The 18,076-nt window shown below is 58.0% G+C and overlaps 1 protein-coding gene across 1 annotated transcript in view; it reads right to left on the bottom strand.

Moving 5' to 3' along the window:
- The window catches only part of PLXNA1 (plexin A1), a 44,732-nt gene extending 28,728 nt beyond the window's left edge, over positions 1-16,004 (bottom strand). The window contains exons 1-6 of the mRNA XM_006895168.1: positions 14,805-16,004; positions 12,554-12,736; positions 1,438-1,578; positions 692-792; positions 280-403; positions 40-193 (exon numbers count right to left, since the gene is read on the bottom strand). Coding sequence (XP_006895230.1) covers positions 40-193; positions 280-403; positions 692-792; positions 1,438-1,578; positions 12,554-12,736; positions 14,805-16,004 — 1,903 coding nt within the window. The remainder of the gene's footprint in view (positions 1-39; positions 194-279; positions 404-691; positions 793-1,437; positions 1,579-12,553; positions 12,737-14,804) is intronic.
- Positions 16,005-18,076: the final 2,072 nt, after the last annotated feature.

Raw genomic sequence — 18,076 nt, 5'->3', positions numbered from 1 at the left:
AGCCACCTCGCCCCTCCAGCCCACAGCCCGGAGTCTCACCTTGACCCCGAGTGATGGGTGCCACCTCACGGGCAGAGGGCGAGTGGCAGTGGATGCGGCCATCTTCCAGGATGCTCTCAGACTCAGTGAAGTCCTCGAAGGAGCAGTTGACCCCGGCGGAGAGGTCAGGCACATTCCAGGCCTGCAGCACGAGCTGGGAACAGCGGCCAGGTGGGTGAGCACCGTGTCTCCCTCAGGCCCTCCCACAGCCCCTGCTGGAGTTGAAGTGAGCACACTTACAGGGACCTGGGACATGGTGACAGACACATTGCGAGGCTGCACAGTCAGCTGCACACACTGCAGCAGGTCTGAGGCGAAGCGCTGGGGCTCATCTGCCCGCTCACACGCATCCTGTCTAGAGCAGCTGAGGGCAGAGAATGGTAGAGTGGGCAGAGGCAGGAGACCCAGAGAACATCTCAGCTAGCCAGCTCCTGGTGGGGGGTCCCCACCCAAGACACACCTGCTCCTAGGAGCCTCACCCAGTGTCCAAGAATACCACAAGAAAGCATGTGCTGTCCAGGGGGTCCCAGGGGGGGCTTGGAGGAGTGTGTAGCCCGCCCAGGGACATGCTTAGGATGGGGTCATCCCAGGTCAGTGACCAGCGGCAGGGTTAGGACACCCACTACCACCTGCCCACCCCATCTAGACTCACACGCTGTGTAGGACACACCAGCCGCAGTGGGGGTCCCGGGACCCCAGGCACAGCTCACAGGACGTGTACTGGACACAGCTCTCCACAGGCACCTGCGTCACCTGGTGGAACCCACCATGTCAGGAACCCCTCCAAGGCCACATATGGCAGCTATTTCCCAGAGGAGGCCCACTCCTGGGCCTTTGCTCTCTGAGAGGTTTGACAGTCAATGGTGGAGCAAGTGACTGGCCAGTAAGGAGCCCAGAGCTCAGTCACAGACTCCTCACTGCAGGTCTGCAAAGGGACTGGCACACTGGGCCCCCAAAGTTCCACCCTGATCACACAACCAGCCGAGGCCTTACCCAACAGTCCTGTCAAGGTAGACAGGGTAGAGACCGGTTAGGTCTGGCCCCTCCTCTCAGGCCAGGTCCCACCCCAAACCCTCAAAGACAAGCATCCAGATTCTGCTTTAAGTTGTACATTGTTCCTGTTATCAGAAGTTCCTCTATGGAAAGGAGTTAACCAGTCCAGCTCAGCACTGTCAGGAGGGAGGGCTGGGAGTGCCTGGCACATTACCATGTGGTGTGGTGGCAGACATACCTTGTGAGAACCTGTGAGTAGGTGGGCCCCGGGCACCCACTGTGTGAGCCAGGCCTCTTGCTGGAGGTGAACCAGCCTCACACTCTGATGGGACCCTGCTCAACTCCCTCCTTGGCCACAAGCCCAGCACTGGGGCACTGCCTGTGGGCAGCAAGCTGGGGACCCACCTGCTTCTCCGTCATGGCGTAGAGGTACTGGCGGTTGGGGCTGAGGACGAGGTCCCGCAGGATGGGGCTGCCCTCCTGCACCACCACGCTCTCATAGGCCAGGGCTGGCCGGCCGCTGGGGCTTGCCAGGTCCACCAGGATCTGTGGGCAGCAGGGCAGGCAGAGGTTACCCATGCCATCCTGCACCAGGCCCCCTCAGTCCAGGAGCCCAAAGCATCGCTTATAGCTACCCAACAACCTTCTACAAGGATTCACCCCTACCCACCCCCAAGGTGCCAGGACCCTGTCAGGGCAGACCCTGGCAAAGGCAGATGGGTGTGTTAGGGGTGGGAGTGGGGCAGCCAGAGGCCACTACCCACCAGTGAGCAGCACTGTCACACCCAAGGCAATGTCCACAGGAGCATGAACCAGGTGTCAGGCCCTCCTGCAGAGGGGCCTCTGTGGAAGGGTAGGAGGCAGGCAGGGCTAAGGGCCTGCAGGGCGATGACGGGGTGGTGGGGGTGAGTGAATGGCCTAAGGTCAAGGCCTGAGGGGGTGCCAAGGTAGAGCACATCCCTGGCAGAAGGCAGGGGAGGAACACAGGCATCTCATCTGTATGGAAATATATTCCAGATCCCAAACAAGCCGGGGCCGTTAATTAGCCAGCTCTTCTCCTCCGCAGCTTGTGATGCTGCAAGTATTTTTAGTTGCTTTTACCAAACAAATGTATTTAATTAACAGAGAGACCCAGGGGGCTTTCCAGAGATGGGCTCATGGGGTGGCGCCAGCCCAGCCCAGCCCAAAACGGGGAGGGCTCCCATGGGTGCTGGACAAGGGCCAGCTCCATCCTTGAGCGCCCTCCCACTTGGGTCTGACCCACTCCACCTCCAGCTGTGTCCCCTGACCCAACTCTCAACCTCTCCTTGCCCCTCCAAGGCCCCCACATCCCACTCCCACCCCAGCAGGCCAGGATTTTGGTGGAGGGCACCCAGCATGGGACCAGTAGAGCAGCCAGGGTGGGGCACTGTCTCTGGCTCCCTCATCCCTCTCCCCTCCCCCACCAGAGCTCCAGCCAAAGAGGCAGCCGCATGGAGAGTGGGAGGGCCGCATTCCTGAAAACCCAGCCAGCACCCCCACATCCGCTCAGCTGCCTCCCCACCAAGCAGGCCTAAACCAAACCAGGCCCGGAGGAGGCGAGCCCAGGGCTGGGCAGTCGCCAGGACGCTGGAGGCTGGGCCGCCAGGGGCTGGCCCAAAGTGGACAGAAGGCTGTGGCCCCAACTTCGTGGAGGAGCAAGCAGCTCAGACGCAGCTTGGGGAGCACTCAGCAGGCAGAGCCAACACCAGGCCCGCCTCCCCAGGCCTGACCGGCTTCTGTGGCCTCCTCTGCCAGAGGCACCGCTAGGGGCACCGCTAGGCCAACACTGCTAGTCCGTTCCTTTCCACTCCGGCAGCATCTGGGCTGTGCCAGACAGGGCAGCAGCCCCACAACCCAGGCACACCCAGGCTCAGACACACCCAACCGTAAGGCCCAGGTGAGGTGTATCACCACTGTAAACCTCAGCGTCTCTGCCTGGTGATGAATTACCAACATGTCTGCCTGAGTCATCCTAAAAAGTAAACAGAGGACAAGCCAGGATCCTGAGCAGAAGGGACAGGAAGTAACCAGAGACCTACAGCAACTGACAAACTTAAGCAGCTATCACACAGGCCTGCGCAGGGCGAAATGACCAGTGGCAGGGAGCAAGGGGGGGGGGGGGCAGAGAGAGCGGGGCAGTGTGCAGCCTGGGCCCAGGAAAGGACGGACACCACTCCAGAGAAGGTAAGCACTCCAGGCCAAGACCCCGCCCAAAATGCAGAGCAAGCACCAAGATCCGCCCTTACCTATCACCCAGGCCACCACCCACCACCAGGATGGCCCATCTGCCCACAACCATAACCGCCCAGCTCATCCAGCCTTCCCTGCCTGGCCCTTCTCCCTAGTGGGCACTCCTGTAGGCACAGCTTGCCTTGCCCCTAAAGTGATCTAGTATGACAGGGCCAACCCTTTATGTGGGGGATGATAACCTCAGCCCACAGGTCCATCTGACCTGCCACCTCTTCTTCACTGAAGGTGGGCTATGTGTGGAATGGCTGGGTGTCACACAACTGATTCCACCCAAAGTGGACCTCTTTAGGGAATGTGGAAGCCAAGGGGACAAGTCAGGAAGCTCAAAAGAGGAAAGCGGTGGGTCCAGGCATCCTGGGGAGAGGAGAGAGGCCGCTCCAATCACCAGCTGGATGGAGAGGAGGCTCTGGAATGCCCATCCTGCCGCAGTCCCCAGCCCTCCCCCCAGCAATGTGCCGATGTTGACAGGTGGCCGCCAACAGCTGCAGTGGGCAAGCGGCTGAGGAACACATATCCAGCTGTCTGCCTGCCATGAACCCATCTGTCTACCACCTGCCCTCACACACGCAGGCAGGTCTGGGGAGGCCCAGGCAGGCTTCCTGGAGGGGAGGCACAGAACAGGTAGTCAATGGGGAACCACAGATCCTCTCTGAAACCTGGGGGACAGAAGGACAGAGGAGGGCCCTGCATACAATATGCCCGCTGCCCAGACTCAGCAGAAACCCTCCATAACTAAACCAGAAGGACCAGGAGAATCCTCTAGCAAGGAGTGACCATGGGGAAACTCACTGCTTCTTCAATGCTGGCTTCAGAGCACTATATAACCAAGGTAAACTGAGGGTCAGGTACGAGGACGGGCAGAGAAACATAGAGCCCACAATTCCAGCTGTTCTGGTGGTGTAAGGCCTGCCCCAAAGTGAGGGACCAGATCCAGCACACAGTTCTGTCCTGGAGGAGGCAGGAGAGGCCAGCTGGGGGCATACCAGGGAGAACAGGGGAGGGGTACAGAGGGTGGGGCCCAGGGCAGCACAGGGTCATGCTGGCTGCAGGACAGGCAGGCATGTGCCAGGTCTGGACTACACGTGCCAAGCCGCATAGCCCAGCCCACAGCTGTCTCCTCACGGGCCACCCAACTGGGCCAACTCCATCTCCCTCCAGTTGTCACTCCTTTCTCTGCAATCCTTTCCTGAAAGATCACCCATACCTCCCAGCCTGGGCTCTGCAGCCTTTGCATAAGTGGCCCCAAACTGCCCCGGACTGTCCTCTATTGCCTCCATGCCTCTAGACCGAGCTCCTGGGGTCCCTCTGACCCTCTTCAGGGATCCTCTCTGCTAAGCTGGCTCAGAAGCACTGTCTGGTCCCCTGGGCCTGCCATCCATCCAGGTGGCACCATGCTCGGATGGGTGCCAACTCATCCAGCCTCCAGCATGACACCTCTCTCCCTGGGCTTCCTGGCCCATTATTAAACTGGGGAGTTGACCATGAATTCAGCGGTCCACATCCCTGTTGGGTAGTGGCCACGGGTGCAAGGGTCAGGCAGGCCAGTGTCTATCAGCACGAGACTGGGAAGGTCCCCACAAATCTACCGTGGGCACTACCTAACTTTCCACTCAAACACACGGGACCCAGGTAAGCTCTCCTTCTGCTCAGGGTCCCACAGAGCCCAGGGAAGGGTAGGAACTGGCGAAGGTGGGTATGCTCTAGCTGTAGAGGCCCCCAGCTGATCAGCCTGCCCCCCTCACTGCTATGGCTGGACAACTGCTGTAAGCAGCTGACGAACTGGCCAGGTCAGCTGTAGGCCCAGCCCAGCGCCAACAAAGGGCTTATTCTCCGGGTGTGGGCAGGCGGGGCGCAAGGAGGATGTGTGGGGCTCCCCAGGCTGACTGCCAAGGACGGCACGCGCCCTAGCTGCCCGGAGGCAGGGGGCTGCCCAGTTTGGCCCCAACCCAGAATGGGGAGCACCCTGCACTGCCCACCGCATGACAAGGAGCACGTGGTGTCCAGATGAGGGCAAGTGGGAGGAAGGAGAAGAGGACACATAACAGTTGGGGGGTGAGGCAGGGTGTGGGGGCTGGCATGTCTCATTCACAAGCTGCTCATGACCTCTAGTCCTACAGTCAGTTTTCAATCCTACTGACAAACCCATTCTTGGGTCAGCAATAGGGCGGTTTCAGGAGGGGCTCTGAGGCTGAATGAAGGCCCTAATGCTGGTCAGCAAGCCAGCTCAAGTGGGACTAGAGGGTCCCTGAGCCCACACCTCAGTCAGTACTAGAGGAGCTAATTCTCAGTCTTCCTGCATCTCATGAGTCCCCACATCATGGGCCTTCACGGGGCTACTGCGGGACCCCCACTCTACCAGCTAGACCAGGCTGCAGCCCATGCCTGGGCCCACACAAAGGGGCCAGGTGGAATCTGATACGGGGAAAGCAATTAGCGACTTCCTCTCAGCAGTAATTGGGTAATTAAAACATGATCTGGATCCCAGAATCACATGCCCACATACACACGTGCAGATGGAGAGCAGGGCCCTGGAGAGGAGGCCGGGTACGAGCCCTGGTACAGCCGGGACAGGTATAAGGCTGGCTCTGGCAGATCTGTCTTGGCCCCATCACCTTCCCTCCTGAGTTGCGCCCTACCAGGTAGGAGAGTGCCATCCAGCCCAAGGGCTGCATGAGAATCATGACAGTCTGCAGGTCAAGGATGGAGGTCACAGACAACTGGGCACTAAAATGACATAGTCTTCAGGCCACAAGCAACCTCCTAACAAAGTCTGCCCTGAGCCCAGGATTTGGTGTTCTCACTCTGGGCTTGGTATGGGCCACACTGGGTCCCTGATGATCACATCACACCAGCTCTCAGCGGACACTCACTGGGCCCATCTTCAAGGTGGGAACACAGAGACACGCAGCAGGATCCATCGGGAGCCACCCTCCAACTCTCCACCCTGTGACCTCAACGTCACCTGTCCTGCAAGATCCCCCAAGCCTGGGCCCTCAGAGACACACCCACATACACCACACCCATGTCTAACTGGTCACCAACATGGGCTCTGGAGCTCCATCAACATCTAGAAGCCACTTGTCCTCACCCCACCCAAGGTCAGCCCTCTACCGCTACCACCTTGTTTATGGCCTGATTCCCCTGATCCCCTAAGATAACCTCACAGGAGTGACTCCGGCCTGCTTAGGGTGTACCAGCAAGTGTTTCCCAGCCTGACACCCCAGCCCTGCTTGGCCCCACACACACAGAACTGCCTTCCAGCTCATTGCCCAAGCCCCAGGCAGTTTTGCCATCCGCCCTGACCCACCACTATACACTCCTTATGGAAGAACCACATGGACAGCTCCTGAGGGCAGGCGCCATCCGCCCACTGAAGGACTGTTGTGAGAGCACTCCAAGGCGCCTCCACCAGGCTGGCCATGGCATGGCACACTCCAGAGAGGTACAGGGAGGTTCCTACCAGCCACAGTTTATGGTCAATGCCCATCCCACAGGCACTGGACCAAGTCAAGGCCCAGGGCAGAGGTAGTACCACTGGCCACCACTCCCACAGCTGGAACAGAGCCATGTCTTCTCTCCTGAATCTGGGACAGCACCTGACATACTCACACAGCTATGAGAAGGCAGCCTGGTGCCCTCCTGGCCTAAGCTTCAGCATGCAATATCCTTCTCAGAGAGGTACCTGTACAAGGTCCAGAAAGAGCATGGGTCCAGGATGGAGTCATAGTGGCTGGGCGAGGAACCATGAGCAGAGCACCCTGAAGTCGCTGCCCAATGACAAGGGGCCCAGCATGTACTGGGCACAGGAGAGGCACGTTGCCATGCCTGCCACCCACTGGCATCTGAGCAGAGATTACGCAGGGGCCTCCAGGCCCCGTCATCCTAGTCCTCACGACAAGAGCACACTTCTGTCTCCGGAGATTTAAGGTTAAGGGATGATGGGAACCCAGCAGGCTTACAGTCAGCCCAAGTTCGTGAGAAACACCCAGTGTTCTATAACAGAAGGAGCTCAATGATATAGCCAAGCCCGCCTACCACAAGGCAGCATAAACCCAAGTGCCATATCTACAATGTGGCCGTGACAAGTCAGGACACGAGTGACATAAGGACAACCCTGAGCAAGGAAGGCAGCCAGAACACCACATGACACAACTCATAAGTTCAGAAACAGGAAAAGCAGCTCCAAAGACATAAGTCAGAGCAGGAGGCCACCTAAGGGCAGGCGCGTCTGAGAGCAGCTCCTGGGCACACACAGCCTTGGAGAAGCAGCTGCTGGGGAGCCTACGAGGCCTGGCCTGGGGCTCTGAGGCAGGGCCAGCATTTCTGTGAGGCAAAGTGTAAGCACACTCCCTTCTCCAGCCAGAGGGAGACTCCAAGGCACTTCACTGGCTTGTAGTGACCACCAATGTCAAAGAGTGTGTTATCCTCAAGTGGCTGCGGCCTCCACAATCCTCCACCAACCCAAGATACAGAGATGCCACTCGAGAGAGGCAGGCAACCTGCCTGTTCGCCCTGCACCTCTCACTGTAGGGCTACCCTTTTCCACGTAGACTCTCTCAGTCCTCAAAGGCCAGGTCAAAGCAGGAAGCAGGGGGCCAGGCCAGGGACATGGAGGCTGGAGAGCTGGGACCCCAAGAATGGGCTACACTGCACCCCTCGCCCATAGTAGATGGTGAAAGGCTGGCAGGAACTTGCAAAACGAATTCCACCCAGGTGTCTGGAGCACCATCCAACCCGAAGACAGTGTTCCAGGACCACCAGACGCAGAGCAGTGTGAAGGGAAATGTACTGGAGACCTGAAGGCTTATGAAGGAAAGTGCCTGACCCACAGAGCAATCCAAGCCTGGCCAAGGCCAGCGCTCCTGAAGAACTTGGGCTGCAGGGAGCATAGAAGGCCCCTAACAGAAAGAACTGTAGGTACCAAGCAGTGAAAGGAGGGGTAAGTGACTAAAGTGGAAGTGACCTCCAGGAATGACAGCAGAGCTGTCTGTCCCCACCCCCCATGCCAACCACAGGGTCACACAGGAGGTCTGAGCAGCCAGCACAGGTGCACAGGGCTCAGTCCACCTCTAGGAATCCAAAAGGACACTAGGGGAGAAAAAGAAGCAGGTGGGTGCCAGTTCAGGAAGCCAGTGCCCTTGATGCCGGTGTGCAGACAGAGGGCAGACAGTAGACACAGGGCCATGATGTCCCCACCAACCCTCCCTCCATCGTCTGTCCCGGCCTGCACCTCCATCAAGACCACACAGGGCAGCGCCCAGCCCAGAAGGCAGCATCAGTCTCTCCATCCTCACCACGTTGGGCACATGTTCTGCCCAGGAAGGAGGACCGGCACCTCCAGCCTCATGTCAGGTGCACGCCCAGCCCAGGAAGGAGCATGGTCCACTTCATCCTCATCACATCGGCACGTGCCCAAGCCCAGGAGGGAGCATCAGACACTCCATCCTCACGATGCTGGGGTGCACGCACACTCAGCCCAGGAAGGAGGATCAGCACCTCCATCTCACCACGTGGGGAGCACACCCCGCTCAGGAAGGAGCAAGAGCCACTCCATCTTCATCACCCCGGGCACATGCCAAAGCCCAGGAGGGAGCATTGGCACCTCCATCCTCACCACACTGGGAACGTGCCCAAGCCCAGGAGGGAGCATCAGCACCTCCACCCTTATCACATCAGGCACGCACCCTGCCCAGGAAGGAGCACTGGCCACTCCAGAGAAGGCAGGACATCCTTATTATCCAGTGGGAACTGGCCCTCGCCAGGGATGGTGGGTGATGGATTTCTCTTTTACCCCGTACCAAGGCTGGCACACCTTGCATGGGGCATGACCATTACAGAGGTCAGTCTCAGCCCAATCTGCAGCTCATGAATTTGCAAGCACTGGCCCACCTCCTTACAGAAACAAAGGTGAACCCCTTGCTGAAGCCAGGACAGAGTTACCTGTACAAATACTTGTGCTCTGCAGGAAGTGAGTAAGGAAGGCTCTATGTGGGCAAAGGGTAGACCACTCCCACCACACCAGGGCCAGGACTGGTTCTGGAGGGCTTCAGCCAGGGTCCCAGGGTGGGCCGTGTCTCAGGGATGGGCTCTAGCCTAGAAGAAAGGCTGTCTCCTGTGGAGGGGGGATAGGGCCTCTGGGAAGGAGAGCCAGGAATACCCAGCCAGCCAGTCCTGAGCAGCTGAAGTTGGCAGGTCTTATATTAATTGACTACAATTTTATACAACACTTTTGGTGGGGCCTGGCTCAGGGCCAGCCAACTCCCTGGAGCTCCCCTAGTACTGTGAAGCCAGGGTTGGGGAGGAGAGCAGCTGGCACCACAGCACTGCCCCTACTGGCTGTGGGCACACTCCAGTCCCCAGGGTCAGCTCCAGTGTCTAAGACAAGAGGGTGCAGGCAGCACCAATGTCCCCACGCTCTGATGGTGGGGCAGCCCAACTTTGCCGCAGCAGCAATAAGCGTCTGGATTTAGGCACAAGAAGAATCTACAGAAGAAAAAAACCACAGTGGTCTGCCCTGGTGCTGACCCTAGAATCATGCACCCTACCCACGCCCAGGCTGGATATAGGAGGGATGAAGTAGGAGAAGGGAGTTCTCTGGCTACTGCAGCCAGCAGGGTCAAGGACAGGGAAGCAGTGGGAGGTGAAACAGCCAGCGAACCCCACCCTTCCAGGCCATCTTCCACTCCAAATGTGGCATGGACACCACCTGCAGATGTCCTTAAAGGGAAACCCAAAGTCAAGCTGAAAAAGGACAAAAGGAAGTGGAGGTGGCAGACAAGGCAGGTTGGCTCTCTGCCAAAACCTGAGCCCTGACACCCCCCCCAACCGCCCCTCCACCTCCCAAGATGGTTGAGAACAAGAAGGAGCCAGGTGGGGATCAGAGCAAGGGCCCCCCGCCCAGGAGCAGGTGGAAGGGGAGGGGTTTCCAGGAGGAGCTGCTCTCACACTCCCACCCCTCACCCCCGGACCACTCTCATCAGAGAGGGAAGAAGTGGCTAAAGAGCGCCCTCCCCGGACAAATGCTCTCGAGGCCCATTCCCTCTCCTTCAGGACTTCTAGAAAAGGGACTGAGAAAGGAGCCTGGGCTCTGAGATCTGATCTCAGTACACACTCCACTTCCCCCTCAGTAATGGGAGGTGTAGCTTCCTGGTTGGGCTGCCATCAGGAATGCACACTGACAGATGAGGTGCCAGCATTGTGACACATGCATCCCAGGGACGAGGGTACCTGATCATCTGTCTCGAACGCGGTGCCTCACAGCAGTTGTTAAGAAAATGAAGGCTCAGAGAGACTCCAGCAGCTGGTCAGACACGCTACCCCAGAACATCCCCAAAGCTCAGCTCTGCTTGTTCAAGATCAGGCACATGCCACTGAGTATAAGAAAGCTGTCCAGTTGAGGCCAGCAGCCAAGCCCTCTTCAGTGAACTCAGAGAGCAGGGGGCACAGGGCAGAGTCACCCAAAAGGGCACCAGCTCTTACTCCACTCTGAGGCCTCATGTCTCCAGCACTGCTGACTCTACCCCAAGGGTGCACAGTGTCCTCAGACCTCTACACAGCTGGCCACACGTCTGTGGTGAGGAAGGGGCAGGTTAGGACAGACACACTGAGGCTCTCAGGGAGGTGAGATTGGGGCCCCAGGCAGTGGGAACGGGGAGGCTGGGGGTGTCCAGCACACAGGTCATGGGGCTAGGAGCGGGAGTCCAAATTCACAAGCCTGAGGGACAGTCCAGCCACACAGACTTTAAGGGTGGAGTGAAGTGGGTCCTGAGGTGGGGACAAGGGGAGTGTCTAGCACCAGCCTGGCTCACAGGCTGAGGGCACAGAGACAGCCAGGCTCTCCTTTGCCTGTGCAGACATCGAGCCAGAGTGAGGAGAATCCTCTGCACTTCGCCCACCTTTCGGCCTTCTGCACTGAGAGGGGCAGCAGAAACTAGCCTCTGCCGCCCTGTGCCTCAGATTCCCCTCCAGAAAAACTCAATGGAGGCGGCGGCTGGGGGATCGGGAGTGAGATGGGAACACAAAGCCAACTAGGATTCACACAGGAACGGTGCGGGGTTGTGGGGGGAATATGAGCAGGATCTGACAAACCTGTCCTTCAGCTTCTGCACAAGCTTGTGGGTGGCAGACAGCCTTCAACATGCCCATCCACCCACCCACAATGTCCACTCCAGCACGGCCAGCCACTCCAGGAGCTCCAAGGCACCGCCACCCCCTGACCCATGCGTGCCTTGCAGCCTTAGTCTCCGGCTCCTTAAAGGAGGCTATCTAAGGCCAACATCACTCCAGCTGCAGGGGCGAGGGGTTGGGGCTTACTCTCACAGCCCCTCTGACCCCACCCGGCCTGGAGCACCTACAGGAGCGCAGCCCCCCAGTCACACTCACTCATTCCCGAGCCAGGACAGAGGTTCTAAGGGGGACAGGCCTTCCAGCAGTCACAGAGCCTGCAAGCAGACCCCAGGAAGACACATGGCAGAAACTGGGAGACCTCCCCAGGAGGCCTGAGGGCCCTGGAGACAAGGGAGGCCCTGGATTCCTGGGGCCTGGGCCCTCCAGAGCAAGACATCACCAGGAAGGAAGATCCAGGGAGCCCCATGTCAGGACTCTCAGGGCAGCTGTTACTTCATCCACAAGGCCCATCAAGGCCCTCTGTGGCTCTTAGGCACAACTCACCTTATGGTCTTCCTACCCATCCCCCCCCCCCATTCTGTCCCTATCCAGCCACTTCCTGGTGGCCCTGTTGCCCCACACCATCCAGTACCCATGAGTATGGCTGGAGGAGCTGAGCCAACAATCCTCTGTGTGTTCCTCCACAACCCCCATGTCCTAGCATCAACAGGGGTTGGGAGGTGTGAGGAGGCAGTACCCTTGCCCTGCCCTTGGCCTGCCTGTCTCCACACGCGGGGTAGGGTAGGAGGCTCCCCTGCCACCAACAGATGCTGCCTCAGCAGACACTGGATCCACCAGGCTCGCGGAGCAAGACCCAGGAGGGGAAGAGGGCTGCATCAGCCTGGGCCCCACTGCTACCAATGGACACCTGCCCCGTCGGAGCTCACACAGCAAGGGCTGCTCCTGGGGGGAGGGGGGAACTCACCCACCCTCATAGCCTCAGAAACCAGACACAGAGCCAGAGCCAGAGCCAGGGCCTTGGGGACACAATGGCAAGCCCAGCCCGCCCACCATTCATGTGGCAAACTGCACCCACATCAGGACATGTCCCCTCCCCTCACACTCTTAGCCCAGCCAAGCCCACCTTTCGAACTCGGCCACTGCGCGTGCCAGCAAACACCACTGTACGGCCCTGGTAGTCATAGGCAGCCACAGCGGTCAGGCCATCATCCTTGTCCACGAAGAGAGGCGTGCCTTCAATGGTGACTGTACCCCCCAGCGGCTGGTTGAAATCCTGCCCACAGAAGTCATCATCGATCTGCAGGGGCTGTGAGAAGGGAGAGGGTGAGGTCACAGGCCAGGGCTTCCTGCCTACCTGGCAGCATCAGCCAACTGCAACTAAGCAGCCAGGAAGGGTCCTCTATGGGCTGGGAGGCAGCTGCAGAGTCAGGCCACTGAAGACCTCACTGAGGGGTTCTGCACCAGGACTTCTTCAATGCTCCACAGTCAGAAACTGGTCCTTCTGACAGAGAGAACCAGAGGCCCCTAATGCAACTCCAGGCCTAAGTCCAGCAGGGGAATCTCTCATAACTGCTCTTAGACCCCAGAGAGAATAAGGCAGGAAAGGCCATATCACAGGCCCTCGAAGGTCACTGACCAGGAGGCTATCAAGAGAGCTGGAAAGGGGCTGGAAGAGGAACTGGGGCAACCAGAGAGGGGCAGGCTCAGGGCTGCGATGAGTGTTGAGAGCCGAGTACAAAGGGACTGTACAGTCCCTGAGGGAGAAGGCAGGTGTAGACAGTGGCAGGGAACCTGGGAACATGCCCAGAGTTGAGCCACCTGGAGAGTGTACTCAGACAGCTTTGAGTGGTGAGGAGATGATGGGTGGGCAGCAATGAGCCTGGAGTCTAACCAGTAAAGCATGGGAGGGGGAGACATCCAAGACAAGCTTCTGCCCCTCGTGGCCAGCACAGCCACTGCTCCCTTGCAAACACTGTGTGACAATCCAGAGGCTGGAGAGAGGAAGGGCCTGGGGTGAGCCCTCACAACTGCATGAGCAGAGAGAAAAGTGAAGCCATAGCCAGGCTCATCCATCAAGTGAGCAGAGCCAGGGTGGGATCCTGGACACCCAGGTCAGGCTTCAGGAAAGCCTGCCTCCAAGGTGGAACCTGTACCCCCCAAGCCCCACCCCTCATATACCACCCCACCACACACACATATGTACTACTCACATACACACCACACTCCATACACATACTACACAAACACGTCTATATACCACCCCACAAACTACTCACATCCTATACATATACACCACACAAACATTCCGACCCCATCACACATACACTCTACACACACACCTCAAATAGCCCCTTACATCACTCCACCACACACACAGAGAGCTCATATACACCCACCACACAAACATTCCCACACCCCACCCCACCACACACATCCTGACTTACATACACACTCCACACACCCACACCGTATACACACATACATTATGCATATACATCACTCATAAAAACCCTATACACACCACCCCACCATATACACACACATTACTCACATACACCCTATACACATAACTCAAACATCCTATGCATCACCCCACCACACACACACCATTCACACATGCACAATACAAACATGCCCATACACCACTCCACCACACACACCACACAAATATCCCCATGCACCAACCACACACAACTCCCACTCACATACAAATTACACCCCCCCATACATCACCCCATTACATAAATACAATCACCTATATACACACTACACACATACCACTCCACCCCACAAATACAACCACCCACACACACACACAGCATATACCATATGGTGTATACACATTACACAACACATTCTTTTGATACATCCACACCACACATCCCATACATCACCCAACTGTACTCAAACACCCTCACATACCTCTGACACCTCCACACACTTAGATACCCACAGATACCCCTCATACACATACTCCTCTGACACATCCACACAGCACACACACACTCCCATACACCACCCTATCACACAAACACACTTCATACACACACATATACACACACACAGAGGCTGTGTGACCCTGGCTGGGTCATTTCCCCACTCTGAACCACCACCCACCTTGTTCAGAGAGGAGGCAACAGTGCCAGGCACGGTCAGGGTCTAGCAGCCTGACAAAGTGCACAGGCAGGTGGCAGTGTGGTCAGTGCACACCTGGGGACTGATGCCCTGACCCCTGCAGAGCGAGAGTAGCATTCTCTCTCTCTCACACACACACACGCACGCACATGCACATGCATGGTCATACTTCACAGCATACAGCGGGGCAACCCTGGTCCAGTCAGCACAGCGCACGGGGAGCCAGGAGCCTCACTCACCGAGTTGATGCAGCCCAGCTCCTTGTTGAGCAGCCAAGGCAGTGAGAGCTTGCCCTCCCCACGGTAACAGGACTGGATGCGCTCCTTGATCCTCTCCTTGATGGCCCTGAGCGTGAACAGGCACAGCACTGACTCCTTGGGCGGTTTGACCCGATTCTTTTGGCCCTGCGCAAACACGGTGAACAGCACATCCTCATCCTCCTTCAGGCCCAGCTGGCGGGCCAGAGCGCGGCCGGGGCGGCTCAGATAGGCATCCTGCACCAGGCGGTACTCAACGCCCGCCTGTTCACAACCAATGGGAAACTCGACATACGAGTAGAACTTGGGGTCGTCCACGCAGAGCCGCACGATCTTGGATGTAAAGAAGTGCTCCCCAGCAACATCGGGCGAGGTCAGCTGCGTGTCCAGCTGCAGGGTGAGGTAGTAGACAAACTGCTCGCTGCGGAAACTATACACATAGTAGATGTCGAAGGCAGGGAACTTGGAAAGTGTGTCAGAAGGGATCTTGAGCTGTGAGGACACAAACTCATCTTGGTACACAAAGCCAAACATGTCAGCGTCCTCCTCATTGGCCATGAGCCGGCGGCTGGACAGCGTGGGGAAGTACTCAGACTTGCCGTCGATGGGAGTGCCCACGAAGAGCTTGGCCTGGCCCTGACCAGGCGGGCCCGCGATGAGCACGCCCGCCATGCTGCCTGCCTCACGGACACTGGACAGGTAGTGTTCCTTGCGGTGGTGGGGTTCACCCAGCTTGAAGAGGTCATCCAAGCGGAGGAACTGGCAGATCCCCTGCGAGGCGCTCCCACAGGCCAGCAAGCGGTTGGCGGCATAGTCAAGCAACAGCAGCTTGTTGACGTTGTCGGTGCTGCCCAGGCCATGGGGACAGGACTGCACGCTGGGCGGAGGGTAGCACTTCTCATTGTCCTCCACAGGGCCCGTCACGTGGGCCCGCAGCAGCGTCAGGTTGCCTGACAGCTTGTAAATGCGGTTCACGGCACCCACATACACCTCGCCTGTCTGCTCATGCACCACGAGGTGGGTGAGGCCCCAGTCACTGGCTGCAAAGGTGCGGAAGGGGGGCTGCAGGCCCTCACTCAGCCGGGCCACCGCTGCCTCCACCCAGAGCCCCCCCAGTGGCAGTGATGGTGGCAGCAGCAGCAGAACGGGCAGTATCAACACGCTCAGTGGTGGTGGCAGCATGGTAGGCCAGGGCGTGTGGCCAAGGAGCCCGGGTCCCACAGACGCGTACTTCACGGGGCCAGGAGGCTTAGCCCTGTGGGAGAAAGCAGGAAAGAGAGGTGAGTGGGCAGCGTGGGGCCACACACCCACATGTGACAAGACATGGGCACAGGTGAGTACAGACACACCTGTGATGTGACCAAGAAATGAGCACACACATGGCAGATGTGTGTGCTAAGGTGTTAGCACGCACACGTGATGACAAACACAATGACATGGGACAACAGGTAAAAGCACACACTCACGTTTCCTGCATGTACACGCACGGGCATCCACACACGCAGACACACACAGATACACCCCCTGAGCATTTATAAGGCCTCACTGTGAGCCACGTATGACACTGAGCACCAGGGGTCACAGCCACCAAGCCACTCGGGACCCAAGGAACCCAACCCTCCCCACACAGCAGGGCGTACCAGGTGTGCACAAAGACCCAGCTCTGGGCCACCTGAGGAGCCCTGCTCACTGGTGGATCCTCAATCAATGTCAGATCCAACCATCACTAGTGGAAGCAGAGAAATGGATTTAGGAGCAAGGGGACAGGGCACTGGGATCTCACCACCACCACCCCATCTTGAGGTCCTCTGGGTCAAGAAGGCCTTACCTCCGCATGCTGGGACCACGTTTTAGCACTCCTGCCCCTCCTTAAAGACTCTGAGCTCCCAGATGTGGGGTAGGAGGGGACATACTCCATCACTGTCACACTACAGCAGCTTGGCTGGGGGCTTCAGTGCCCTTCCCACTCCATACTGTAGCCTGTCCCAATCCCTGCCTCTCTGAGGTCCACAGTGCCTGCTGACCCCTCTTCTCAGCTTACAGAGTATCTGTGACTTGGACATCTGCGCCTCTCTTGGACCAAGGAGGGCAGAAGGTCAAGGGTCCTGCCCACCCACAGGCAGCACAGGGTGAGCATATCTATCCGGTGAGGGTGATCTGCTGTCTGCTGTCTATACACAGGCAGTAGTTCCTAGAGCCAGAGAAGAACAGCCCAGGTCACTTTTACGGGGTGACCCTAGCTCAGGTCCTCACTGAACAAAAGCCAAGTTATAATACTCCTCGCACCTGCTGCCACAGCCCCAAGCCAACTACCATATCCTGACCACCTACAGCCCTTTTACTCCCCTACAAACTCCTTAGGCTCCTTGGTTCACTACCCTGAGCTCTCTCAGTACCATGATCAAATTCCTCAAAAGAGAAGGAGGCTTCTAGCAACCCTACTCCTCAGCAATGCCCATGCCCCCTCCACACCTCAGTCCTGCCCAGGACTCATGGGATCCTGGGCACCTTCTTAGCCCTCTCCCAATTCCCATGCCCACTCTCCACCATCATACAACAGCTTCCATCTGTGTTTCTCTTAAACTGACGATTCTCTCACCCCATAAGAGACCAGCTGACTGCACTGGCTCTTAAATCTTGCCATGGCCCCCATTACTTTCAGAAAAGGCTAACCTCAGCCCAGACGACGGTAATCTAGCACTGGGGCCGGAAGTGGGGTTAAATACAGGCTCTGTGGCTCTGCAGTTGCAGCCCTGATGGGTCACCCCACTTCCTCCGGGGCTGGTAACAAATGTGGTCGGGGGAAGTCACCCATGAGGGCAGCACTTCCCAGTATGCCAGGGCCCTGCCTTATAGGTGGGGAAACTGAGGTCCAAAACATGAATGTCTCTTCAGAGTCCAGGCAGGGAGTTACCCAAACCCACCCAATGGACTGCAGACGGCCCCAAACTGTCCAAGTCTGCACCTGAACAGCCTCTCTCCAGCCCCTCCTTTTTGTCCCTCTGACCTGCCAAACCCACCCCCACCTCCAGACCTTTGTGGTCACAAAGCCTCCACTCCTCCAGCAGTTGCATGTCCAGCTCTGCTCAGGTGACCGGGTAAACTAAGCAGACAGCTGCTCCCTCCCTGTCACTCCTGCTGCTGATTTAACGTGTGGCACAGAAGTTGCTAACGAGTGGTTTTTACTTATTGCTTCCAGACACTCTCCACACTAGGGTGGGAGCTGCAGAAAAGCAGGGTCTGGTGTGTGTGGC

This window comes from Elephantulus edwardii, unplaced genomic scaffold (assembly GCF_000299155.1).
Source record: "Elephantulus edwardii isolate Elephantulus edwardi_28Jun2011 unplaced genomic scaffold, EleEdw1.0 scaffold00161, whole genome shotgun sequence".
Classification (NCBI taxonomy): domain Eukaryota; kingdom Metazoa; phylum Chordata; class Mammalia; order Macroscelidea; family Macroscelididae; genus Elephantulus; species Elephantulus edwardii.
The sequence above is the reverse complement of the archived record's forward strand: the minus strand, read 5'-3'. Positions and strand labels throughout refer to the sequence as shown.